General features: G+C 28.9%; 3 protein-coding genes and 1 pseudogene across 4 annotated transcripts; all 4 read left to right on the top strand.

Moving 5' to 3' along the window:
* The first annotated feature begins 583 nt into the window (after positions 1 to 583).
* On the top strand, positions 584 to 4,594 carry LOC114188492 (annotated as a pseudogene).
* Positions 4,595 to 5,831: 1,237 nt separating this feature from the next.
* On the top strand, positions 5,832 to 7,881 carry LOC114187165 (cytochrome P450 71D9-like). Its single transcript, XM_028075319.1, has 2 exons — positions 5,832 to 6,765; positions 7,107 to 7,881. The coding sequence occupies exons 1-2, from the start codon at positions 5,893 to 5,895 to the stop codon at positions 7,716 to 7,718; spliced, it is 1,485 nt and encodes a 494-aa protein (XP_027931120.1). The 5' UTR covers positions 5,832 to 5,892; the 3' UTR covers positions 7,719 to 7,881.
* A 4,842-nt stretch (positions 7,882 to 12,723) lies between these two features.
* LOC114187012 (cytochrome P450 71D9-like) lies at positions 12,724 to 14,630 on the top strand. The gene is made up of 2 exons (XM_028075112.1): positions 12,724 to 13,714; positions 13,836 to 14,630. The coding sequence occupies exons 1-2, from the start codon at positions 12,824 to 12,826 to the stop codon at positions 14,451 to 14,453; spliced, it is 1,509 nt and encodes a 502-aa protein (XP_027930913.1). The 5' UTR covers positions 12,724 to 12,823; the 3' UTR covers positions 14,454 to 14,630.
* Positions 14,631 to 15,059: 429 nt separating this feature from the next.
* Positions 15,060 to 17,066, top strand: LOC114187524. 2 transcript variants are annotated; one of them, XM_028075793.1, is made up of 2 exons: positions 15,060 to 15,744; positions 16,520 to 17,066. In XM_028075793.1, exons 1-2 carry the CDS (start codon positions 15,231 to 15,233, stop codon positions 16,861 to 16,863), a joined length of 858 nt encoding a protein of 285 aa, XP_027931594.1. In that variant the 5' UTR covers positions 15,060 to 15,230; the 3' UTR covers positions 16,864 to 17,066. The 2 variants fall into 2 exon arrangements, with proteins under 2 accessions (XP_027931594.1, XP_027931593.1); XM_028075792.1 differs by having other exon boundaries at positions 15,063 to 15,744; positions 16,517 to 17,066.
* The last annotated feature ends 10,021 nt before the right edge of the window (positions 17,067 to 27,087 follow it).

The raw sequence follows: 27,087 nt of genomic DNA, 5'->3' as shown, positions 1-27,087 counted from the left end.
AATTCTAAAATCCTTGTTTTGTAACAGTAAGTTATTGTCTAAAAAATTAAAAGGATATTTTTGTTTTTAAAAAATTTATTATGTGCATTTATACTATTTTAATTAATGTATTTAATTATTTCAGCTTTCAATGTAAAAATGATGATAACAAAACACATTTATTATTCCTTAATGAGTGTCCTTAGGACACTGGTTAGCATTCTCCTTCTCTTTTTTATTTGTAATGTTTTTTCATTCACATCCTTTATTTAGTGAATCACTACGATTAATATGTAACTGTTTAAATAGCTTCAAAATATTAATGTTGATTAAATTGCTGTAATAACTTTCACTGGATTTGGATATTAAATTTTAAGATTGTAATTTAATTTTATTCGATAAATAGTTTAAAAATTTGAAATTTTAAAATTTTATGAAAGTATAAATAAAATCCTATACAAAATTCCCAATACAGGAGAAACCTATAAGATCACTATAGAACAAAAGGAAAATTTAACATCAATAGTAGGTAAAATGATGAATAATGTGTATATAAACAGACACTAGAACGATCAGATTGACATTGGAAATTTGCTTCTCTTCCATGGCTGAACTAGTCCTCTACTTTTCAGCTCTTATCTTCTTTGTCTTCCTAACCCTTATAGTGAGAAAAAAAGGAAACACAAACAAGAAAGCTGAGGAAACACCATGTAACATGCCCCATGGACCTAGAAAACTACCTATTATAGGAAATATACACAATCTGCTATGTTCTCAACCCCATAGAAAATTAAGAGACTTGGCCTTAAAATATGGACCCTTGATGCATCTTCAACTTGGAGAGGTTTCAACCATTGTAATTTCATCTCCTGAGTGTGCTAAGGAAGTGATGAAAACCCATGATATTAACTTTGCCACAAGACCTAAAGTCGTATCTATGGATGTACTCAGTTACAACTACACAGACATAGCTTTTGCTCCTTATGGAAGATATTGGAGGCAACTAAGAAAAATTTGCATGTTGGAGCTTTTAAGCCTAAAACGTGTTAACTCATACCAGCCAATCAGAGAAGAGGAGCTCTTCAATCTTGTCAAATGGGTAGATGCACAGAAAGGATCCCCCATCAACCTCACTAAAGCCATTATTTCATCAATTTATACAATTGCTTCAAGGTCTGTCTTTGGCAAGAAATGCAAAGACCAACAAAACTTTATATCAGTGGCTACAAAATTAATCAAAGTTGCTGGAGGTTTTGACATTGGAGATTTTTTTCCTTCTGCTATTTGGCTGCAACATGTCACTGGCATGAGGCGCAAGCTTGAGAGGTTACATCAAGAAGTTGACCAGATAATGGAAAACATCGTCAATGATCATAAAGATGCAAAGTCTAAGGCCAAAGATTACCAAAGGGAAGCAGCAGATTCATCGATAGCACCTTTGACTACAAAGGAAATAATTTCGAGTACATTCCTTTTGGAGCTGGAAGAAGGATATGCCCAGGAAGCACGTTTGCATCCAGAGTTGTGGAACTGGCCCTTGCAATGTTGCTGTATCACTTTGATTGGAAGCTTCCAAGTGGAATGATAAGAGAAGAATTGGACATGACTGAACAGTTTGGAGTCACAGTTAGAAGAAAGCATGATATGTTCTTGGTTGCTGTTCCTTATCTTCCTTTGCCTGTCTCATGAATTTCACATTAAGCAACAAACCCTTGATGATGTTGAGATGGTGCACTTTGATGCTATCGTAGTAGTTTTAATCTTTTAATAACTGAAGATAAGAATCTGTCATTTTGCGTTTAAGTAGATGCTTTTTATATTATTTTTCATGATCAGTAGTAATTGCTAGAGTGATGAAGCATGGTATTCTATTATATATATAAACTATCTTACTTTAGAATTCATTTCTTATCTCTGACTAGTACAAAACGTTTTTACAAATACACTTTTCTTATCACACCATTAGGAAGCATATAATTGATTGGCTAACAGAAAATGACATGGCCGCTACAGTAGAATAATTTTAGTAAAGAGCTCCGTGTCTTTTTCATTTTCATTTTAATTATTTTTGTTTACTAATTCTTAATCTTAACCAAACCAAAAAGGTTTTGTAAACTTTGAAGTAGTTAAGGTGTAACGTGTTAGTGGTGTTCTGCTAAGTAGTAACAGGGTTTCTCTGTATTCTACCTCTTTTCGTCTCTAAAAACCAAAAGAAATGAAGGTTGTGCTAAAAACACTAAAATAATAGTATCATTTCCCTTTAATAATATGATATGTTTTTATTTTCCTTGAATGATAAGTGTCGAGTTTTAGGTTAGAGGATTTAAAGAGTCAATGAAAAAGGATGTTATGTTTTGCAGAAAAGTCAAAAGCCAACTATGATAAAGTGTTAAAATCTAAATGTAATCTTGAGTTATAGAAATGAAAAAATTGAATAACATATAAAAGAAAAAATTTATAAATTTATTATTTTAAAATGGGTTAAATATATTTTTTATCTTGAAAGTAATGTTAGAGTTCTTCTATAGATTTAACTCATGGCTTATTGTCTTAAATCTTTCTGGTTAATATCTCTAAAAAAACTCATTACGACAAGGGTCAATATGAACATGATCTTGCTCGTAATAGCTATGAAATTGAAATTAAAAGGATAAAAGACACTCCACCTAGTTCTTTGCTACATGTAATACCACATATGAGTGACTTGTGAGCTAGGTGGAAGAAGGTAGTGAGAAAACATTTCGAAGTTGCTTAGAACTAACAAAGTCTATCAAAACTAAATTTACACAATGAGATATTCATGAAAAATGAGATTTTCTCCACTTTTTAAAATAAAAATAACGTCTTCATTCAATTAGTTTTAGATTTTTGAGTAGAAACTAGAGAGAAGATTTATATGGTTTTATATAGAATGAAATTCAACTATTAGAAATTCTTATATATTTTAAATTTTTTATTCTTAAAATATTATAATATTTTATTTAATAAAAAATAATCCATCAATGCTCTTAAGCTGTTTTTTAAGTTCTCTCAAAATACATACCTATTATGTTTTATTTTATAAATTAGTTACTTTATCATTAATCATTTTTATATCTTAATTCATATTTACTTTTATTAAAATTATTTATTATAAATTATTATATTTGTTAATTTTTTTTTAATTTTCATTTACATTATACTTTCGTCCCCTCAAGTTAAATAATTTAAATATATAACATGAAATTAGTGATTTATACTAAATATGCAACATTAAATCAATTACTAAACATTATTAATCCAGTTTTTCAACTTTAAATTAGTTTTTTAATTAACTATTTTATTTTAACTATATTTAAGATTTTATTTTAATTTCTTGTAAAAAAATATTAATAAAATAAAGTAAAATGATAAAAATATAAAATTATATTAATATTTAATTGCATTAAAATTCATATAATTTCATGAAATTTTTTTAGTTTAATCATGTTTGATCCCTATTTTCGTAGCGAAATCTCAATTTGGTCCATCTATTTTTTTTTTCATCTCAATTTGGTCCCTATTTTGCAAATTTGATCTTAATGTAGTCTTTTTCGTTAGTGATACAGTAACAACGTTAGATGGGATGTCACGTGTCAATTCTTCGATTTTTTGAATTTTTTGAATTTTTTTTTTAATTTTAATTTTTTTTGAATTTTTTTGAATTTAAAAAAAAATTGTCACGTGTCAAGCTGTCATCGTGTCACGTGACAGTGACAGAGTTATGTGACAGTGACAATGACATGTGTCACTTATGTCATTTTCACTTTCTTAATTTTGTCGCTCTCCAAATTGAAATCAAATTTAATTTTTATATAAATGTACACAAATATTTCTATCAAAATTGATATTTCAAGTTAATATTTTTAACAAAATTAAGTTCATTTAATTAATATTTTACATTAAACCTTATTTAAAATTGTTTTAAAGTTGTTAATAAAAAATAATGTTAATAGAAAAAAAAATCATAAATTAACTAGTTCATATAACAATAAAAAGAATATAAATTTAAAATTTGAAAACAATTTTAAGCAAAGTTGAATATAAAACACAAATTTAAATAAACATAGGCTGAGGTTAGAGAGGTATTCAACATGAAAGGAAGGGTAGATGAAAATTCCCTCAATGAACTCAAATATTTGAAACTAGTTATGAAAGAGACCTTGAGGTTACACCCTCCAGGTTCTCTTTTGCTTCCAAGAGAACGTGGTCAAACATGTGAGATACATGGCTATAACATACCAGCCAAAACCAAGGTCATAGTCAATGCTTGGGCAATTGGAAGAGATCCAAACTATTGGACTGAACCAGAGAGGTTTTATCCCGAGAGATTCATTGATAGCACCATTGACTACAAAGGAAATAATTTTGAGTACATTCCTTTTGGAGTGGAAGAAGGATATGCCCTGGAAGCACATTTGCAACCAGAGTTATGGAACTGGCGCTTGCAATGTTGCTGTATCACTTTGATTGGAAGCTTCCAAGTGGAATGATAAGTGAAGAATTGGACATGACTGAAGAGTTTGAAGTCACAGTTAGAAGAAAGGATGATCTGTTTTTGGTTCCTTTTCCTTATCTTCCTTTGCCTGTGTCATGAATTTCGCATTAAGCAACAAACCCTTCGTGATGTTGAGATTGTAGTAGTTTTAATCTTTGAATAAGTGAAATAAAAATCTGTCATTTTGTGTGTAGTTGATGCTTTAAGTTTTTATATTATTTTTCATGATCAGTTGTAGTTCCAGAGTCATGAAGCATGGTACTTTATTATGTTATTTAAGTGTGTCTGAATATGAATTTCAGTGCATAAATATACAAGTCTCTGCTGTTTTTTTTTCTACAATTAAAACTAGCAATTGATTCAATGAAAAAAGTTCCATAGAAACATAAACTCCAAAAACCATAGAGATCGAGTTAGATCCACAGAGTATCATGGAAAAATAAACTCCAAAAAGATCATAATCAATGAAAAACGTTTTATAATTGCATGCCTTTTCACATTATATCTCAATTATGAGTCCTTTCTTTTCTCTGATGTTCCTCAATAGTCCCAAAATCCTGCAAAGCAACCTTATCCTACCCTTCTAAGCCCAAAATATGTGGCACAGGATTGACAGTATTGTCATCATTCATTACATTATTTATTTTCTGAGCATCAAAAAGTACATTCTGCATTTCCTTCTCTGGTTGAATACCATGGCCGTATCCCCATTTTGCTTCTCAGATTTCAGTGTTATCCACACCCTCAACCATATCATTTTTCTTGGGTTATGAATGCTTGAATTTAATGTTTTTCATCTTTCAAAAGAAAACCTTTTACAAAATTCTTTCTAGACGGATTAAAGTAAAGTAGTTTTAATTTATTACACATGTTTAGAGGGATTAAAACTACATATTTGTAAATATTAAGAATGAATACAGTATTGCTAAGGATTGCAGCAAAATTTTTAGCGCTTTTAGGAATTAAAAACATTCATTCTTGATGCAATGTGTATCAGTCAGGTAAGGGGTATTGAGTGTAATTCAGTATGAATTCAGTGTAATTTTCTTAATTATTTATTGTCAAACCCAAGTTTCGTAAAATATATGAGAATGATTGCTCTAAAATATAATAGTTATCTCAGGTTCTGCAATTTTTTAAGCCATATGATTTTAGTAAGGAGTTCTTAAAACTAAATGTTTGTCACTTGATGTACTATTCAACCACTGTTTTGTATATAGAAATATATCTCTGTTTCTAGTTGTTGGCTGTGTTAACATTCTTGTCCATTTTCAATGGTTTTCCATTAATCAAATACATCAGCAAAATGCACAGTATATTGCAATCAGGAGATTACTAATACCAAATAATGGACGAAGAAGGTCACATGAAAACCTTGATCTGAGTTTTATTTCCACATGGATCTTCAAACCCTCTACTTCATATCCATTTTCATTTTTATGTTTATTGCATACAAAATAATAACAAAGAAATCTGCCTCAACTCCAAAATTGCCACCAGGGCCATGGAGGCTACCTATCATAGGGAACATACACAACCTTGTTGGCTCACTTCCCCATCGTAGACTGAGAGATTTATCAGCAAAACATGGACCCTTGATGCATCTGAAGCTTGGAGAGGTTTCTACCATTGTGGTTTCATCTGCAGAATGTGCTAAAGAAGTGTTAAAAACCCATGATCTTATCTTTGCATCAAGGCCTCCAATACTAGCTTCAAAGATAATGTCTTATGATTCTATGGGCATTGCTTTCTCTCCTTATGGTGACTATTGGAGACAGCTAAGGAAGATTTGTGCGTTGGAGCTGCTAAGCTCCAAACGTGTCCAATCTTTCCAGCCAATCAGAGAGGAAGAGCTCACTAAATTCATAAAAAGCATTGCTTCAAGAGAAGGGTCAACCATCAATCTCACCAAAGAAATCCTTACAACAATATCTACAATTGTTTCAAGGACAGCCCTTGGAAGCAAGTTTAGGGAGCATCAAAAGTTCATATCAGCTGTAAGGAAAGCCACAGAGGTTGCTGGAGGTTTTGACTTGGGAGATTTGTACCCTTCTGCTGCATGGCTTCAGAACATCTCAGGGTTGAAGTCTAAGATTGAGAAGTATCATCAACAAACTGATCAGATAATGCAGAGCATCGTGGATGATCATAGAAAGACTAAGTCAAGTGCTGCACAAGGCCAGGGTGAACTAGTGGAGGATGATCTTGTAGATGTTCTCATGAAGGAGGAGTTTGGCTTAAGTGACAATGGTATCAAGGCTGTGATTTTGGTAAGAGTATCTACATCTCCTATCCATGTTATTTTCATAGTAGAAACTCATGAACAATTCTGATCTTTTCCCTATGTGCTTAGTTTTATTAAATTGCTGTTGTGTGATGATAAGTTTTGAAATGTGTTAGTTAGCTTTTAAACTGTGATTACAAATTTGTCTACAAAATTTGTCCGCACAAACAAGAAGCAAAACTAAGTTGCTACTTCACACTAACTGTGATTACACATTTGGGTGGATTATGCTCTTGCTTGTTCTTCCATTGCAAAGAATATTAGTATTCCTGCAAGTGTTTCCTGTAAAATTGAGATGAATAATATGATATCATGAATTTGAATTAGGATATCTATGGAGGGGGGAGTGAGACATCATCTAAAACCATAACATGGGCAATGGCAGAGATAATAAAAGATCCAAGAGTGATGAAGAAGGTACAAGCTGAGGTAAGAGAGGTATTTGGTAAAGAAGGAGACCCTAATGAAAGTGAGATGGAGAATCTAAAATATTTGAAATGTGTTGTGAAAGAGACATTGAGACTGCACCCTCCTGGTCCACTTCTACTTCCAAGAGAGTGTGGAGAAGCTTGTGAGATAAAAGGGTATCACATACCAATGAAAAGCAAGATGATTATCAATGCTTGGGCCATTGGAAGAGACCCAAATCATTGGACTGATGCAGAGAGGTTTTATCCTGAGAGGTTCATTGGAAGTGATGTTGACTACAAAGGCAATAATTTTGAGTATATTCCATTTGGTGCTGGAAGAAGAATGTGCCCTGGCCTTACATTTGGCTTGACCAGTGTGGAGTTTCCTCTTGCATTGTTATTGTATCATTTTGATTGGGAAGTTCCCAATGGAATTAAGAATGAAGATTTGGATATGACTGAGGCTTTTGGAATATCAGTTGGCAGAAAAGATGATTTGCAACTGATTCCTGTCACTTTCCATCCTTGAAAGAGCTGAGGTTAAGGAGAGTTTATATAAACTGTTTGATGTTTTTCTTAGCGTTTTATGAACAAATATAATGAAAAATATGTATTTGGACACCAAGATTGGGTTGTTGGAAGATCACTAATGATATTTATAGTTTAAACAAGATATTTGTTTTTGGTTTCGAGCAAAAATGTGTCCAATAATTATATATAGGCTTAAATAGTCATTTGGTCATAGTTTTGGTCAACTTTTTTTACTTTGGTCCTACTTTTGAAATTTTTTCAATTTGGTCTTACTTTTCGTTAAATTTTTTCAATTAACTCCTTTTCCTTAACTCCGTCTAAATTGTTAACGGAACAGTGGCTAGCGTGGTCCTTTTCTGTGACATGGATTGTTGTTCAGTGACGTGTCTGTTTCCACTGTATGCATAGACCAGATGTTATAATTGAAAGTTAGGGTTTGTGTGATTTTGAAATGTGGTTGTCTTCCATCCATCTTCAGCTGAATAGGAATGTCTCGTGGGGCATCTTCCTCTTCTTGCAATAGTTGGATTCACCGAACTTGCAATTCATGTCATGGTGGTTCTAGGGTTTCAGGCTCACCCCCAATTTGCGATTGCGGAGACATTGCAGCGGTGCGCAATCATTAACCGTAATCCTTAACACTAATCCCAAACAATAGTCAGCAAAAATCAAACCCTAAACCAAAATCTACATCTGCGATGAACACCTTCAACCCTCCGCGAACGATTCTTCAAAGATCAACGTCAATATTGGATAGCAGAAATTGATCTGAAAGGAGCAATTGAAGGATATCCCCAAATCGATGAACAAATCCCCAATTCGACACCAAATCCCCAATTCCACGAACAGAACCCTAAACCTAATTCAATTAACCTTAAACCCTAAATGTTGCAATTACAATTAAATGGTCAACACAGTAAATTAACATACACGTCACTGAACAGTGCTCCACGTCACAGAAAAAAACCACGCTGGTCACCGTTCCGTTAACCATTTAGACGGAGTTAAAAAAAAGGATTTAATTGAAAACATTTAACGAAAGATGAAACCAAATTGAAAACAATTTCAAAAGTAGAACCAAAGTGAAAAAAATTGACCAAAACTAGGACCAAATGACTATTTAAGCCATATATATATATATTATATTGTGGATATGAATTGAATATTTTTAGGTTTTTAGATAAAAAAATGTTCTTTTAAAATTTTTAAAACATGTTTCATTTTAATCTCTTATTTATAGAATTACCCTAACATATATTTTTCATGCAAAATATATTACCAATTTTAAACTTTTGTATGATGACAAATTGCTCAATCTAAATATCGTGATTTTTTTCTTATGTAATTCTAAAAGAGATAGCAGATCTTAATGTAAAGGATATAATGGTATTTGAGTTTTACGAATTTTGTTAAATGTTGACATGTGAAGAAAAACGATGTGTTAATTACGTATAAATTATGTGATTTTTTTACAGTTTTAAATTCAAATAATTTTGTATATCTAAAAATATTACTATATTTGCTTACTTTTTTAAGGATTTTTTTTTAAACTAAAAGTTGTTGATAGAAGGGATTCTTCAATAAGTGACAAAACCTCGTAAACTCAACACTTTTATGTCGTATTTGTTTGGGAATAATTCAAAAAGATGTTCATTTGTTGAGGTCTTTCTCTAATATAAGACAATGAAGATATGGTTCAATAGATGATGAGTCAACAATTTTGAGTTTTAGAAGAATTGGTCTTTAAAAAGTTATTTGAATCTAATAGTAATATTTTTTATATTTTAAGGAATTGTTTTGGTTAATAATAATGTTTAAAAGTAATGTGATTACATAAGTAAAACATAACTTATTTTGTCAACGTGATAATGCTAAATGATTTGAATAAAACTCAAATAGAATTATATTTATTATATTGAACAATATTAATTATATAAAAGTTATATAATAAAACAATGCGTCACTTATATTTTTCTTGTGACAATGTTCATATGATTAATTTTGATCTAATTGCAACTATTTTATGATTCAGTCACATATCAATACATCAGAAAATAATTATGTGTTTGTACTGGTTAACGACCAAATCAAAGTTTATGAAGATGAAAAAAACAGATTATAATGGAAACAATCGCTACAGTACAAAGCTACAAACATTCATCAGCCACGTGTCAACGCAAATAATGAATGTTTGAATATGGAACTATGAATTTTTCACCTAATCCCTTAGGTTAGGTTTGGACTGAAATTTTCATAATGTCCACAAATTTTCATAATTTTGTAGAAATTTCATGATTATATGGTTTAAACACTAAATAAAAAATTACCAATATTTGCATTTATTATTATACTAATATATTAATAAAGAAAATTGTAAAGTAAGTATGAATTTTATGGAAATATGAAATTAGTTCAATGATAAAAGTAAAAAAAAAATGAGAAAAATTATGAATTCAATTCCTCAATAGATGGGTTAAAATACATTTTTAGTCCTAATTTTCGTCAAATTTTATCAAATAAGTCATCATTTTGGTTTTGTATTCAAATACGTCCTAATTTTCGTCAATTTTGTTCAATTGAGTCATTTTTTGTTAACATCATTTAAATCATTAACGGCCATGAAAAGTGACTGCCACGTGTCACTTTGTGATTTTTTGAATTTTTTAAATTTTTAAAATTTTTTTAAATGTCCACGTGTCAATCCAACAGCGTGCCACGTGTCAAAGTCAATGTTCTATATTCAATTTGGTCCCTATATTTGTTATTTTTGTTCAATTTAGTTCCAATTTTTGTTAACATGAACCAATTTGGTCTCTCTCCAACTTAAAACCAAATTTAATTTTTATATTAAAATTCACATTTTTTATTAAATATTTTTATATCATATATTCAAATTCACATCATTATAACTTTGATATAAATTAAATTTGGTTTCAATTTGGAGAGGAACCAACTTCGTTCATGTTAGCAAAAATTAGGACTAAATTGAACAAAAATAACAAATATAGGGACCAAATTGAATATAGAACATTGACTTTGATAAGTGGCACGCTACTGGGTTGACACGTGGACATTTACAAAAATTAAAAAAAAAACTCAAAAAAGCCACGAGGTGACACGTGACAGTCACTGTTGATGGTCGTTAATGATTTAAACAGGGTTAGCAAAAAAAGGATCCAATTGAACAAAATTGACGAAAATTAAGACATATTTGAATACAACATCAAAATTAGGACTTATTTGACAAAACTTGATGAAAATTGAGACAAAAAGGTATTTTAACCTGGTGGATGACATTTGTCGATAAAAAAAATGAATTTTTTGTTTTATTATCTCGTACCTGTTATATTGTGTTTATAAAGATATGATGGTATTTGAGTTAGAGGTAATGATTTGTTTCAATTACTAGGAAAAAAAAAGTGAAAAGAAACATGACTTCTAAGAATAAGAAAAATAAAAATTTTAAAAAATACTGTATATGCATATCTTACATATCTTTATTGATTAAGGAGAAATTCAGTATATAAGTGTTGTTTTTGTTTTTTTTTTCTTATTATAATAAATAATTAAAATAAAATGTTAAATTAATTAGTTTAGATTTCATATTTTATAAATAATTTATTTTAATATATTATTTTAGAATATAAATTTTATTTATTAAGATTTAATAACAATTTTTTAACTCTAATTTATATTTTAAAAAATATTTGTACATCAAATTATTTTACAAATCATCTTTTAAATATATAATACAAAAATATTTTATTATATTAATTATATCTATTACAATTTTTTTATTTCCTTTTTATTCTTTTTTTGTCTTCAATTCAAACAGTTATATTTAGGTTCAATTAGTTGGATGATACCTACTGTAGTTGAAATATTGTTGATAGTACTTTTAAAAATGTATCAATTGAGTCTCAACTTTTAAAAAGATGTCTCAATTAGATCATTTCATAACAAAATTATTAACACGGTTATTGACATCTAAAATCATTTACAAAATTAAATATTTAAATTTATATTAAAATTTAATAGTAAAAATCATGAATAAAGTTAATAGCGTTAAATTTTGTTTTTGTTGACTCAATTGATACACTTTTTCGAAAGTTAGAACTCAATTAATATCTTTTTAAAGACAAATACCAAATTAAGACAGTTGGATACCATCCCACTAATTAATAAGGTTTAAATACCTTTTTGGTCCCAATTTTTGTCAAGTTTTTTCAAATAAGTCCTAATTTTGGTTTTGTGTTCAAATATGTCTCAATTTTCGTCAATTTTGTTCAATTGAGTCCTTTTTTGCTAATACCGTTTAAATCATTAACGACCATGAATAATGACTATCACGTGTCACTTCGTGGTTTTTTTGAATTTATTTTTAAAAATTTTTAATTTTTTTTTTTAAATGTACATGTGACAACCCAGTAGCGTGTCACGTCTTCATGGTTTTTTAGAATTTTTTTTTTTAAATTTTTTTAAATGTACGCGTGTCAACCCAATAGTGTGCCATGTGTCAAAGTCAATGTTTTATATTCAATTTGGTCCTTATATTTGTTATTTTTGTTCAATTTAGTCCCAATTTTTGTTTAAAATTGACTAATTTTTCCCTTATAAAACATTGACTTTGACACGTGACACACTACTCGATTGACACGTAGACATTTATAAAAATTTAAAAAAAAAATTAAAAAAAACCACGAAATGACACGTGACACACTACTGTGTTGACACGTGTACATTTTAAAAAAAAATTAAAAAAATTAAAAAATAAAAAATAAATAAATAAATCACGAAGTGACACGTGATTGTCACTGTTTATGGTCGTTAATGATTTAAATGGTGTTAACAAAAAAAGACTCAATTAAACAAAATTGACGAAAATTGAAACCTATTTGAAAAAAACTTGACGAAAATTGGGACAAAAAGATATTTTAACCGAAAAATAATTATATTTATCATTCCCTTCTTCCGTCAGTTACTTTTCCACTCTGCATTCCAATCCAAATAAACAGTTATGTTGCCCTTATCTGTGTCCACAAATTCTCACATCAAACTTCTCTAATCAGCCACTGACTTGGTAGTTTGTTTTCCTTCACAACCATGGACATTGCTCTCCAAAACCTTCTCTCACTACCAATCTTACCCTTGTTCCTCATCTTGTTCACAGTGTTTACCATATTCTGGAGAACAAAAACCAAGTCTTCAAACTCCAAGTTACCACCAGGACCACCAAAACTACCCCTTATAGGAAACTTGCACCAGCTTGGAGCAATGCCTCATCACGGCCTGGCAAAACTTTCACACCAATTTGGCCCTCTCATGCACATAAAACTTGGTGCACTTTCCACCGTAGTGGTGTCTTCCCCTGAAATGGCCAAGGAAGTGATGAAGACACATGACATCGCTTTTGCAAATAGGCCTTATCTTCTTGCAGCAGATGTTATATCCTATGGCTCCAAGGGTATCAGTTTTTCCCCTTATGGCGGTTACTGGAGGCAGATGAGAAAAATTTGCACCTTTGAGCTACTAACTCCAAAGCGTGTTGAATCATTCAAAGCAATTAGGGATGAGGAGGCATCAAAGCTTGTTAAAGAGGTGGGTTTGAGAGAAGGGTCATCTATGAATCTCAGTAAGATGATCAATTCATGCTCTTATGGATTGACATCAAGTGTAGCTTTTGGAGGTAAATCCAATGATCAAGAAGCTTTCATAGCTGTTATGAAAGATGTGTTAAAAGTTGTTGCTGGTTTTTCTCTGGCTGACTTGTATCCTATTAAAGTGCTTCCAGTTTTGACTGGATTAAGGTCCAGAGTTGAGAAGTTACATCAAGAAGTAGATAGGATCCTAGAGAAAATTGTGAGAGATCACAGGGTAACAAAGGAAACCAATGAAAAAGAAGGAGAGGATCTTGTTGATGTTCTGCTAAAGCTTCAGAAACAGAACAACCTTGAGCATCCTCTATCTGACAACGTTATCAAAGCAACCATTTTGGTTAGTATTTTCAGTTACAAATCACATAATTTTCCATTTAGCATTTTGGAATACACTGTACTAGTTCAGTAGTGTTGCAAGAAATAGTTGGCAAATATGCTCAATTTAGCATTTATTTCAGGATATCTTCAGTGCTGGAAGTGGTACTTCAGCTAAAACCATAGATTGGGCCATGTCAGAACTTGTCAAAAATCCAAAGGTGATGGAGAAAGCACAATCTGAGATAAGAAGGGTGTTTGGTGAAAAGGGGCATGTAGATGAAGCTAACCTCCATGAAGTGAAGTACTTAAAGTCAATAATCAAAGAAACACTGCGACTACACCCTCCTGTTCCATTATTACTACCAAGAGAGTGCAGTGAGAGATGTGAAATCAATGGGTATGAAATAGAAGCTAAGAGCAAGGTTATTGTTAATACTTGGGCTATTGGAAGGGATCCAAACTATTGGAGTGATGCTGAGAAGTTTTTTCCAGAAAGGTTTCTTGATTGTTCAGTTGATTACAAAGGTGCAGATTTTCAGTTTATTCCATTTGGTGCTGGAAAAAGAATGTGCCCTGGAATCACTTTTGGCATTGCCAATGTTGAACTGTTGCTAGCAAATTTACTTTTCCATTTTGATTGGAAGATGCCTAATGGGAATAAGTGTGAAGAGCTTGACATGACTGAATCATTTGGTTTGTCTGTTAGAAGAAAACAAGATTTGTATTTGATTCCTTACATTTGGCATTCATTTTGCTAATTAAAATCATTGAGTAAGGAACACTTGTGTATATGCTCTCATTCATTGGATCTGAAATCACTACTTTTTGGTGAAAATGGAAGAAAGATCGAAGAATGAAGATGCATAAACTGCAGTTCAACAATTGTATCAGTGACTGATGAGAGAATGAAAGAAAAATACTTGTTTATTGTTCAACAATTGGCTGTTTCATAGATGATCCACTTTTTTAAATAAACAAAATATTAAATATTGATAAATTTCTTATTTTATCAATTATTCCAAATATTAATATTCGATATTTTTATTAACTTCCTCTTTTCATTCAAATAAGAAACTCAAGATAGGTGTATTTAGAAGTAAACATTTAATAAAAGTAATGGGTGAATGGTAATGTGTAACAAGTAACACTTAAAAAAAATATAATTTAGTTGTTAAATGTATGAAAAAATATAAATTGATTTATAAACTTCATAGTTTAATATTAAATTAGTCCTCAAAATCTATAATTTAACATTAAATTAATTATAAAATATTACATTTAATCCAAAGTAATCATCACACTTTTATACATTTATTGGGAAAATAACGTTATTGGCAAACTAAACTTTTTCTGAATATTTTTCATGATTATGGGGGAAGTAGATTGCAGAGTTCGACTTAAACTTGTTCTCATTCTCTCCTTTTGTTGCCTTCCAAATTAAGACCGTTAATTTTCTTCTAACTCTTCCAAAAACTTTTCTCTGTCACACCCTCATTCCATTTCTTCCAAAAAGTTTGCATCTTTCGAACATACTCATGGCCCGAAACCCGGAATCCGAAACCGGGTCGGGTCTGAGGAAGAGAAACGGAACGACCATCTCCGAGTTGATTTCCGAGCTGCGCGACTCGTTCCTGACTAGCGACTTTGACCGAATCGAGAAGGTGCTATTGGCGCGGGAAGAGAGGCTGGAGGCAGAGCTCGACAAGAAGGAGAGAGAAATTGGGTCCCTCAAAGAAAAAATCGCTATTGAGAGGTTGGGGAGGATCAATGCGGAGTTGGAACTGAAGAAGCTGAGGCAAAAGAAGGTAGCGATTAGTGATACTGGGTTTGGTTTGGGTTGTGAGACTGTTGTGAATTGGGAAAAATGCAATGTTGATGGTGGTGGTGAAGTGGAAGGTGGAAAGGTTGGAGCTTTGGGGAAAAAGGAGAGAAGGGTTGCTGCATTGGAGAGTAAGAAGGAGAGGGATGTTTGTGAGCAGAAGAAGGAAGTGGTTGGAATCAGTGGCTCTGTGTCTTTGAAGACAGATGAAGGTGGTTTAGGTGCTTCAGGTATGGATTTTTTTCGTGCTTTTTTTTCTTTCTAATTTGGCTATTTGGTTGTGGTTATTTGAATGTGGTTGTGGCTCTTGCTCGTGTCATCCTTCTATGGATATGGCCATATGAAATGAGTGTGGAGAAACAAAGATTCATTATTATTTCATAGAGGGTTGTGCATATTTTCTCTTTTAGATGTTCTGCTCATGGTTTGATTACTGAAGTTCTGGTTTTACATTTTAGAGATTTGAGAACCTGATGTCAGAACCTGCAATTGTTGAGTCTGTTACCTTTATTTCTCTGTTCTCGTAGAGCTGGCTTGTTTGTGTTGTATTGTATAAACCAAACAATTTCTTATAAAATCAATTTTGATGGATTCCCTACCATATTTATATCTAAATTTGATGGAAGTTTAGATCATGATCAATCACTTAAAACTTGAGAAAACTCTCCCATCAGACGAATCAATGTCACTTGGATTATGACTCCAGCTTCAGGTGGGTTTATTGAAAAACCTCTATTTAAACCTTTACATCTTAATTCTTAAATTTTAAATGGTAAGGAATACTACCTTTAATATTGAAATCTTGAATTGTTCACTCAAGAATATATTGTGTAAAATTTGTTGATCTTCAATTACTCATGGATCCAAATGCTGAATTTTCCATAAATACTGTCAAATTTTCAATGTTATACTGCACTTAGTTTTCTAAGCTTCTGCATAAGGTGTTTTTTTGTTGACAAATATATTGTTGTGTAGAACTAACATATCTCTCTGTTATGCCAGAAGGGGGCAAAATTGATGTTACTATAGGAAGTGATGTAGATGAAGCAACATTGGACAAGAAAGAGACCAGTAATGACCATCGAAGTTCAGCAGCAGCATTCCAGAAAAATCTTCTGAGTGGATTGACTGCAAGCATTGGGAATCTGAAAAGGAAATTTGTTTCTTCGCCCAAATTAGATGCAAATGTCTTGAAGGGCTTAGATAGTGATGCTTCCTCTTCTAGTTCCAGTTCCAGTTCCAGTTCTAGTTCTTCTAGTCCATTTGATATGGATAGTCTACCTATTTCAAACAATAAGAAAGCTAGAGCAGATGCAACTAGTCTTAGACTGAATTCATTGCAAAGGTAAAGAGGCCGAACATAGATGTAGGGTAATGAAAATACTTGGCACAGAAACATTTTGATGTATAGATCACATAATTAAGGGTGGGAAAAGGGAAAAGTGCGTGGTGGTGTTCGGGTTTTTCTTGTGGTATATGTGGGAAATTTTTTGGTAGATAAGTAATCATTAGAGTAGTTTGTTTAAAGTTATAAAATTGAATATGTTTTGCATGGTGTTGAATGATGGTAATATAGCAGTATGCGAAATAACATGTTCCAGATAACGAATAAGAAGACGAAAAGTGCTTAGAATAGGTTTCAGTGTTCTCCTTATTATGAAAATGTGGTTGTTAACCTCTTTAGTCGTGTAAGAGTAAAAAGTTATTTTCATCATTAGGGTAGTTTGTTTGAAATTATAGAATTGAATTTATTTTGCAGGGTGTTGAATGTCGACAATATAGCAATATAGTATAGAAAATAACATGATAACGAATAACGGATAAGAGGACTACAAGGGAAACAAGAGAAACTAAAGAAACAGAAGGCACAAGTAAAAGAATATGAATTGTATTATTATCTTAAAAACAGAGAAACAGAGAAGAGTGATATAGCATCAGGCTATTTGCCTACTGCCAAGTAATATAGCATCAGCATATCACCACATTGCAATCCCCATCTTTACTTTCGTAGTTTGGCTATCAGAAATGGCTATATTGATGGATCAAGATGAACAACAGTTCAAATCTTGCACGTCAAGGAACACCAAATTAACAATTATTCCATTGAGTAAAAGAACTTTTCATATATGGATGATTTTCAAGCAAGCCACAATTACTGGCCTTCCCAAAATTCCCAATGAGGCCGCATTCATCCAGTTATTCACCAATGATTGTGACTTGGTTAACAATGCAGATTAAGGTTATGCAGAAATTATTATATAAATATTATTGCATGCTTCTAGTCGATCTTTGTGCAACACTACTTTCCTCTCATAGTAAACATACACCTTACCTTCTACCTCATCTCGCCGCCATTATGTTCTAAAAGTATGGACCCTTAATGCACCTAAAACTAGGACAGTATCAAACCTCATTGTTTCTTCACCAAAAATGGCCAAAGAGATTGTGAAAACACATGATATCATCTTTTCCAATGGGTCAGTTTCCTCATAGTGGGTGCAATGTTTCAGGTCCATATGGGAAGAGGAATTCATTAAAGAATCAGTGAGAAGATTTACTTTCTCACATACGGAATAAGAGCTAGAGCAGCTATTGCTGAAAAGTGCAAGCACCAGCAAGGGTTGATATCCTTAATTGAGGAGGCTATATTCCTTGCTGGAGGACTTTGTGTTGCTGATCTCTATCCTTGCATTACATGGCTTCAAATGTTCAGTCTGGTGAAGGTTAAATCTAAAAATTGTTCAGAAATACTTATGAGATATTGGGCAAGATCATTAAAGATCACAAAACTAAGAAAAAAGGCCACTTGTGTGAAGCTGATCAAAAGGATTTAGTTGATATTCTTCTAGGCTATCAACAACCAAACAAGAATGCTCCCCTGCACCATCTTTTGGCTGATGAAAATGTTAAAGCAGACATTCCGAACTCAATTCCATTAAGATAAGGATCAATCACATTATCCAAGGTATTATCTGTTTTAAAGTTTGAAATTCTTGTTACGATTTTGTTTTTAAAATGTGTTTTCAAGGTTGGTGGAGGATGTATTTAAATTGTTTTTGACCTTTTTGACCACTAAGGGATGCAGGATTATTGGATGTTTAAAGAGAAAAGGCTCTTTAAGAGGAGTTTAGAACTGAAAAATTATTTGAAGTCATTCCATGGAAGCATACTGTTTTAGGCGCACTTGACAAAGATAACTAAGTCGAAATTAATTATTACCCTTTTTGTTTTTATATTAGTTAATTTCTTTTGAGCTTGTTAAAGAAATTACCATAAACAAATAACAAATTTAACTTTTAGCAGGGGCCACATTGTTCATAACCACATCCCATTGAAATCAAGTATTGATAAAAAAAAGAAAAAGAACATTATCAATACTTTTCAACACATTTTTTTTCAATGAATTGTCTACTATTGATAAAAAAATTTAGTTTCTTGGTCCATTGTTTTGTAGGATGTCTTTAGTGCTGGAACTGAAATGGTGAGAAATCAAAGGTGATGGAAAAAGCACAATATGAGGTGAGAAGGGTGTTTAAGAGCAAAGGGTATGCGGATGAGACTGAATTGAACCAACTGATATATTTGAAATGTGTCATCACAATTCTGAACTAACAAAAGGTAAGTTTTTCAATTAAATAATATATTTGATCTACTTCTCATTTTAAAATTTTATCTACAAAAGGAATAAACGCTGATGTGTCAAGCTCTCAGAATTTTGAATGTAGAAAAAAAATTGAAAAACAAATTCATCTCTTTGTACTTCTCACCATCCACTCCTCTCCCTCTTTTGTAAATACCACGTAAGGTTTAATTGAAACTTCTTTCTCTCTCTTTCTCTATCTCTCTGCCTCTGCCTTCTCACTTCTTTCTCTCTCTTTCTCTGTCTCTCTTGCTCTGCCTTCTCACTTCTTTCTCACTCACAGACATCCTAAACTGTTCATCTTCTTCTATATCTTCAGGGTTTCTCTGTTTTTCTCAACTTCTTCTCTCTTTCTCACTTACACACATTCAAACATCTTCAGCTTCCTCTCTTCCTCTCAGCCTCTCAACTTTTCTTCTTCTCTCTTACTCCACCAGTTCGTCCTCCATCTACCTTACACCAATTTTCTTCTTCTCAAACTTTATTTCTCGGTTGGATGGAATTTTTGCTCTCAGATTTATGAGCACAGTGAGTAACACCAAAAAGGTAACAATTTTTTCTGCATTTTTTCGTTGTTCTAACATATTTAACTAAGTTTTTTTGTTGTATTTCTTGGTTGGATGATTTTTGTGCTGACAGATCTACTTTTTTTTTTGTATTTCTCTGTTAGATGAATGAAAGTTTTACTCTCAGATCTACTTATTTTTGTTGTATTTTTGTGTTGGATGGATGTTGTGCTCTCCAGATCTACTTTTCTGTGTTGTATTTTTCTGTTCGATGGATGTTTTGCAGTCAGATCCACGAGCACAATGAAGAACACAAAAAAAAGGTAGCAACATTTTTGCGTTTTTTCGTCTCTACATATGAATGTTTTGCTCTCATATCTACTTATTTTTGTTATATTTCTGTTAGATGAATGTTTTGCTAACAGATCTATTTTTCTTGGTTGTATTTTTTCGTTCGAGGATGTTTTGCGATTCATGAGCACGACAAAGAACACAAAAAATGTAACAACTTTCGTTGTTCTACCATATTTAACTACACTGATGGATGAATGTTTTGCTCTCAAATTCATGAACACTGTGAAGAACACCACAAAGGTAACAACTTTTTTGCTTCTTTGCGATTTTTGTTCCTCTACCATATTTAAACATTTTTCTTTGTATTTCTTCTCTGTCGGATGAATGTTTTCTTGTGAGATTCATGAACACGATGAAGAACACCAAAAAGGTAACAACTTCTCTTCTTCTCTGTGATTTTTTTGTTCTTCTACCATATGTAACTACTTTTCTTTGTAGTATTTTTCTGTTGGATTGATGTTTTCTTGTGAGATTTATGAACACTGTGAAGAATAACACAAAAAAGGCAATAATTTTTTGTCTTCTCTCATATATTTAGTTCTTCGACCATATTTCACTACCTTTCTTTGTAGCATTTCTATTTTTGATGAATGTTTTCCAGTCAGATTCTTAAACATATGGAAAACACCCAACAGGTAAAAAGTTTTGTTCTTCTCTTCGATTCTTTATTCTTCTATCATATGTAACTATTTTTTTGTAGTATTTGTCGGTTAGATCAAGGTTTTTTTGTGAGATTTATGAAATGATTGAAGAATGCGAAAAATGTCTAAGTTTTTCTTCTTTTGTCCGATGTTTTCTATTCTACGTATCTAACTATTTTTCTTTGTATTATTCTTCTGTTGGACCCATCTTTTTCTTTGTCATTCATTAACTAATTGAAGAACACCAAAAAAGGTCAATGCTTTTCTTTTTCTGTCTGATTTTTTCTACTTCTACCCTATGTAATATCTAACTCATTTTCTTTGTAGTATTTAACAGTTGGATCAAGTTTTTCTCTGTCAAATTCATTAACTAATTGAGGTAAGGACATCCATCAAGATTTTGGGCAAAATAGTTCAATAAACTCATTGAGCAACATAAGAAAGGTGAAACATGTTGAATCAATATTTATCTGCGAGATGATTTAGATTTTTTCAACTTGTTTAATCAATAGTTATCTTTAAAAAATCTCTTATTTTGTTATTAACAGAGTTGACTAACAATCTTTCGTTTTTAAAACTTCATTCATTTTTTTCTTTAGATAACAAAGTGTAGTAACAGACTTCAAAGCTGCATTTTTGAGCATTATCAACATACATTTTTTATATTTAATTATTTTTACTTTATCTTATGAAATTATTTTATATATAATATTGAATGACTTTAATATATTGATAATAGTCAGTAACAATTTTTCAGTTTTAAAACTTCATTATATTTTTTTTTTCTTTTTCTTCCAAATTTTATTCTTCACATAACAGACCTGCAATGTTTTTTGGAAGGATGAATATGGTGGGTGTTTGAGAAGAATAAGGGAGCCAAAAGATGTTTGTTGAAGATGCAAATGTGTGCCCAAGACATTTACGCAATTCCTAAGAATAAAAGAGCACATCAACCAATGCAGAAAATTTAATCTTTGGGTAGAACATTTATGTTTGATAGATATTGGAAATGGCATGTTGATACAACATTCATTTAATTAGTGAGGGAGTGCCATGTCCAAAAAAACAAACATAATTGGTTGTCTGCATAATTAATGTTTTGAAGCAATAAGTATCATACCAAGACACTTTAAAAACCTTTACAAAGTTTTTTCTTCGAGAATGTAATCAATTTTTTAAAAAAATTCAAAGTTTCTTGGAGAAAATAACTAATTTTTTTAGAATAAATTAAATCAAAAATTGTAATAAACAAATTGATTAAGATTTTGTGTGGAATTTAGAAATATTACACGATATTTACTAAAATGTTTTGCAGCCTTGAGAGTGAATAATTTCAAATATAATTTTAATGTTATTTTATAAGATAATATTTACTATATGAGAATTATAATACTGAAGTAAATGAAAATTATAAACTACAATTTATTTTTAAAATAAATGCAAATCATAAAGGTAGAATCCAAATTTTCTAAATTTTTCAACAAACAAACTTAAAATAAAGCTCTTGCTCCAATCAATATTTCTTAAAGTTTAATAGGTTAAATCCATAACACACATTTTAAAAATTTCATAGTAAAAAAAAAGAATTATAATTTAAAATTAAAAGAAATACATAATGACTCAGTTTGTAACTATCAAATATTTTTATTTAAATGGTATTTTATAATTTTTGTTTTAAGAATAATCATTAAATAGTACACATTTTTTTGAATATGATAAATTAATAATTTTTTATTAATTAATTAATAATAATAATAATAATAAATGAAAATAAAATTACTTTCTTTAAAGTTATTTATTTACCAAATTAAAAATTAAGACTTTTATTTTTATTTTACCTAGCTTATCGAAGAAGTTTATATACTTTTCAAATCTTATTTTTCATTATCCAAAAATTAAAAGATGTTGAGAAGAATAAAATAACTTTTCGGTTTCTTTCAACACTACTTTTCGGTTTCAAATCTTATTTTTCATCCTCCAAACTTAAAAGATGTTGAAAAGAATAAAAATAACTTTTCAGTTTCTTCCAACACTACTTCCAATGTAAACTTTAGTCTCTTCCAATGTCTTTTTGCCATTAATTAGCATTAATTATGAAGAAATCAAGGAGGTTTTGTGTGTCTCAATATAATGTTATATTTGAATTTATTGTATTATAATTTTAAATGAAAAATACTTAAAAAAATCTACCTACTTTCTTGAAAAAGTTTTACATTGGTTTCAAAAATCTTCTCACCTTCTATTAAGTAAAAGTATTTTGAATTATCAAATATCTAATGGTATCTAATGTAATATGTAATACATAATATTATGTACAATTACAAAGCTAACAATATTTTTTTGAGTTTTAAGTTTAACCATTATTAAACGTAAATATTATAAATAAATGAATAAATAGTGAATAGTAGACAACAACTAAATTATAATAAAGAACAAAGAGAAATAACGAAGAATAAATAACAAAATAAATAAATATTTATTATATATAATATATAAGAAATACATATACTTTAGACTTTATAAATTTGTCAATAAATAAATAATAAAAGTAAAGAACCTGATTCCATACATTTATTAATAAATTTATTCTACAATAAATAAGTGTGCATATATATATATATATATATATATATATATATATATATTTATATTTATATTGAATTGAAATATTCAAATATATACAACATTCACACATACATATTCAAATATATGTTATAATGTATTATAAAATGTTTTTTGAAACTAAATTTCAAAATTAGTTTATTAGAAACGAAGATGTTCTATGCCTTTTAATTCAGTGAGAAATCTATTTTAACATATTAAATAATAATGTTTGGATTTAAAATTTGAAATAATAATAATAAATGCAAATAAAATTATTTACTTTAAATACATTTATTTACTAAATTAAAAATTAAGACTTTTTTTTTATTTGGCTTACTGGATATGTTTTTTATACTTTTCAAAAAATACTTTTCATCTTCAAAAAATTAAAAGATGTTGAGGAGAATAAAAACAACTTTTCAGTTTCTTTCAACACTACTTTCAAGATAAAATTTTGTCTCTTCCAACACATCTTTATAATTAATTAGCATGAATTGTGAAGAAACCAATTTTAGTGTCTCAATACAATGTTATATTTGAATTTATTGTATTATAATTTTCAATGGAAAATGTTTTAAAAAATCTACATATCTTCTTGAAAAAGTTTTATACTGGCTCCAAAAAATCTTCTCACCTTCCCAGAGAGTAAAAGTCATTTTGAATGACCAAAATCTCTAATAAAATCTAATCTAATATATAATTATATACAATTGCAAAACTAACAATACTGTTTTAAGTTCTAATGTGCATTGTCCCAAAAATACATAATTATTGGTCTTCATAATTAATATTTTGAAGTAAATATTACAAAATAACAACTTTAGAAACTTTTACAAAGTTTCTTGGAGAAGGTAGCTAATTTTTATAAAATAAATCTAATTAAAAATTATAATATAATAAATTAATTAGGATTTTGTGTGAAATTTACTGATATTACATGACTGAAATGTTTTGTAGCATCGAGTGAATACTTTCAAATATAATACTAAATCTTATTTAATAAAATAATATTTACTATTTCATAATTTTTATAGTTAAGTAAATGCAAAACATAAACTACATTTTATTTTTATAATAAATACAAATTATAAAGGCATAATCCAAGTTTTTAAATTTTTGAACAAACAAAATTAAAATAAAGTTCTAACTCCATGAATTTGTCTCATTAATGATAACATAGACTTTTAAAAAGTTTAAAGAAGAAGAAGGATTTATAACTAACAAATATTTTTATATAGGTATTAATATTTTCTCATCTTCTACAGAAAAATTAGGTATTTTTTTAATTTTTTCTAAAAATAGTCATTACATATTACACTTTTCTTAAAATCCAATCAGTTAATAGTTTCTTAATAATTAATAACAATATTAATAAATGTAAATAAAATTAGTTACCTTAAATATATTTAATTATCAAATTAAAAATTAAGAATGTTTTTTTTTTACCTAGCTAACTGAAAAATATATTTATATTTTTCAAAATCTACTTTTCATCTTCCAAAAATATAAAGATATTAAGAAGAATTAAAACAATTTTCCAGTTTTTTCTAACACTACTTCCAAGGTATTTTTTCAACCTCTCAAAGAACTTTTCAGTTTCTTCCAACCCTACTTCCAAGATATATTTTTAAAACTTCTCAAAGATGAATGTTTTCGTCATTAAATAACATTAAATATTAGAAACCAACAATTTTTTGTGTTTTTCATTGCAATGTTATATATGAATTTATTGTATTAAAATTTTAAATGGAAAATATTTTAAAAAATTTGAAGAAAGCTTTATACAGGTTTAAAAAATTTTAAAAATCTTCTTAGAATTTAATGTAGCTTATTGAATAAACTTTATAAATCAACACTTACATCTTCCAATATAAATGTCAAAAATATAAAGAATAAATGGAAAACTTTTCGTCTTCCAAGAATTTTGCATTTTGAATTATGACTCTATTTATTATGAACAACAATAATCATCATTTGTGGGACTCAATGAATCATGAAGTATCAATCAAACATATAATTAGAGTTTAAGACATTCACAAAAAATATTATTTATCAATTTTAAGTATATAAAAAATATAAAATTTTTATATCATCATGTTGTTTTTTGGAGATGTTATCTGCTTTTTTATTTATCCTTAATGATTAATACAAAATGCAAAATCTCCTTCTAATAATGTGCTTGAAAACTGATTCATCTAATATTACTTATTATAGTTGTATTCTTAACTTTATATCAATTATGGTTTTAAAATATTGCATTGAAAACCAAAATCTTCTTCTATTAATGTGTTTGAAAATTGATTGATCTAATATTACTGATTATGGTTGTGTTCTTAACTTTATATCAATTTATGATTAAATTTAAATATTAATTTAAGAATAAATTTATATTTATGTAGAATTAATGTAATATTATCATTATATATTTTTATATAATATTAAATTACATTGAATTTACATTGAAAATTATTTTTTTTCATTTAATATGCTTCGAAACCGAACTTTTCTTATAGTTGGTTTTTTTAAACATCAAGCAGTAGATAATATTAGATAATATATTCCTTCCGTGTATTTTTAGAATAAAATTCAAAATTAATTCATTGAAAATAAAATCATTTTTTGGTTTTAAGTTGTGAAAAATTAATCATAATACATATAATAATATTAATAAATTTTGGATTCAAATTTGAAAACGTAACAGTAAAAGAAAAAGGATGTGATAACAAAATTTAAATTTAACATTTAAAATGAAAAATATATACAAAAAGTTAATTTTTGTAATAAATACTTTAATATTTTTGATAAAAATATATAAATTCAAATATTCAAAAAATTTGATGACCCATAATGATATAATAATATATTATAAAATATAATAATATGTAATAATGTAAATATAAAAATATAATAATATTACTATAATTAAAATATAAGGTAAAAAATTATAAATTTTTTAAACTTTTAAAGATATGGAAATAATTAACTATTTCAATTTCAATATTATTGCAAGATTAAGATTCATATATTGTGAAAATTGGAATTCAAAATATATACAGTAACATTTTCTCTAAAAACGATTATCAAACTGAAACTTTCAAATGAAAGTAGATACTATTTAACTAATTAAACCAAAAATATATCAATAAAATTTGAATTTCTACATTCAAAAAAAAATTGTGAAATAGTGTAGGTTTTTTAATATATTCTTATAATATCTCTAAACAATTTTCAAATATTTTTAACTTATAAAAAAGGTTCGTATTTAATATATTATCAAAATATGAAAAATGATAAATTGAAAAAATTTAATGGAAATACATTAATATTCACAATTAAAAATAATAAGTTAAAAGTATGATATAGAAAATAAACAAGTAATAAATAATAAGTTAAAAGTATGATATAGAAAATAAACAAGTAATATAATATTTAGGATCAAAAGCTTCGTGGTTCTTAATAATATATTAATATATTAGTCCTAATATAACAATAACAATAGTAAAAATAATTAAAATATGGTGTAAAATAGTAAATAAATAATTGTAAAATTTAAATATGAATTTTTAAATATTTTTAAATAATTTTTACATATTTTTGACGTTTTACACAAACTTAAATAATAATTCAAAAAATAATTTTTATACATAGACATTGGTATATCATTACAAGTTAAAATTATATATTCTTAAAATTTTTAAAGATATAAAAATCACTAATGATCTCGATTTCAATATTATTTTTTCTAAATTAGGATATATATTGTCAAATTTGAAATTTAAAATATATAGTAATAAAGTTTGAATTTAAATTTTAAATTTTAAAACCTAT

The sequence above is a fragment of the Vigna unguiculata genome, chromosome 6 (assembly GCF_004118075.2).
Source record: "Vigna unguiculata cultivar IT97K-499-35 chromosome 6, ASM411807v1, whole genome shotgun sequence".
NCBI classification, from domain to species: domain Eukaryota; kingdom Viridiplantae; phylum Streptophyta; class Magnoliopsida; order Fabales; family Fabaceae; genus Vigna; species Vigna unguiculata.
Note: the sequence above shows the minus strand (reverse complement) of the source record. Positions and strands in the feature narration are given on the sequence as shown.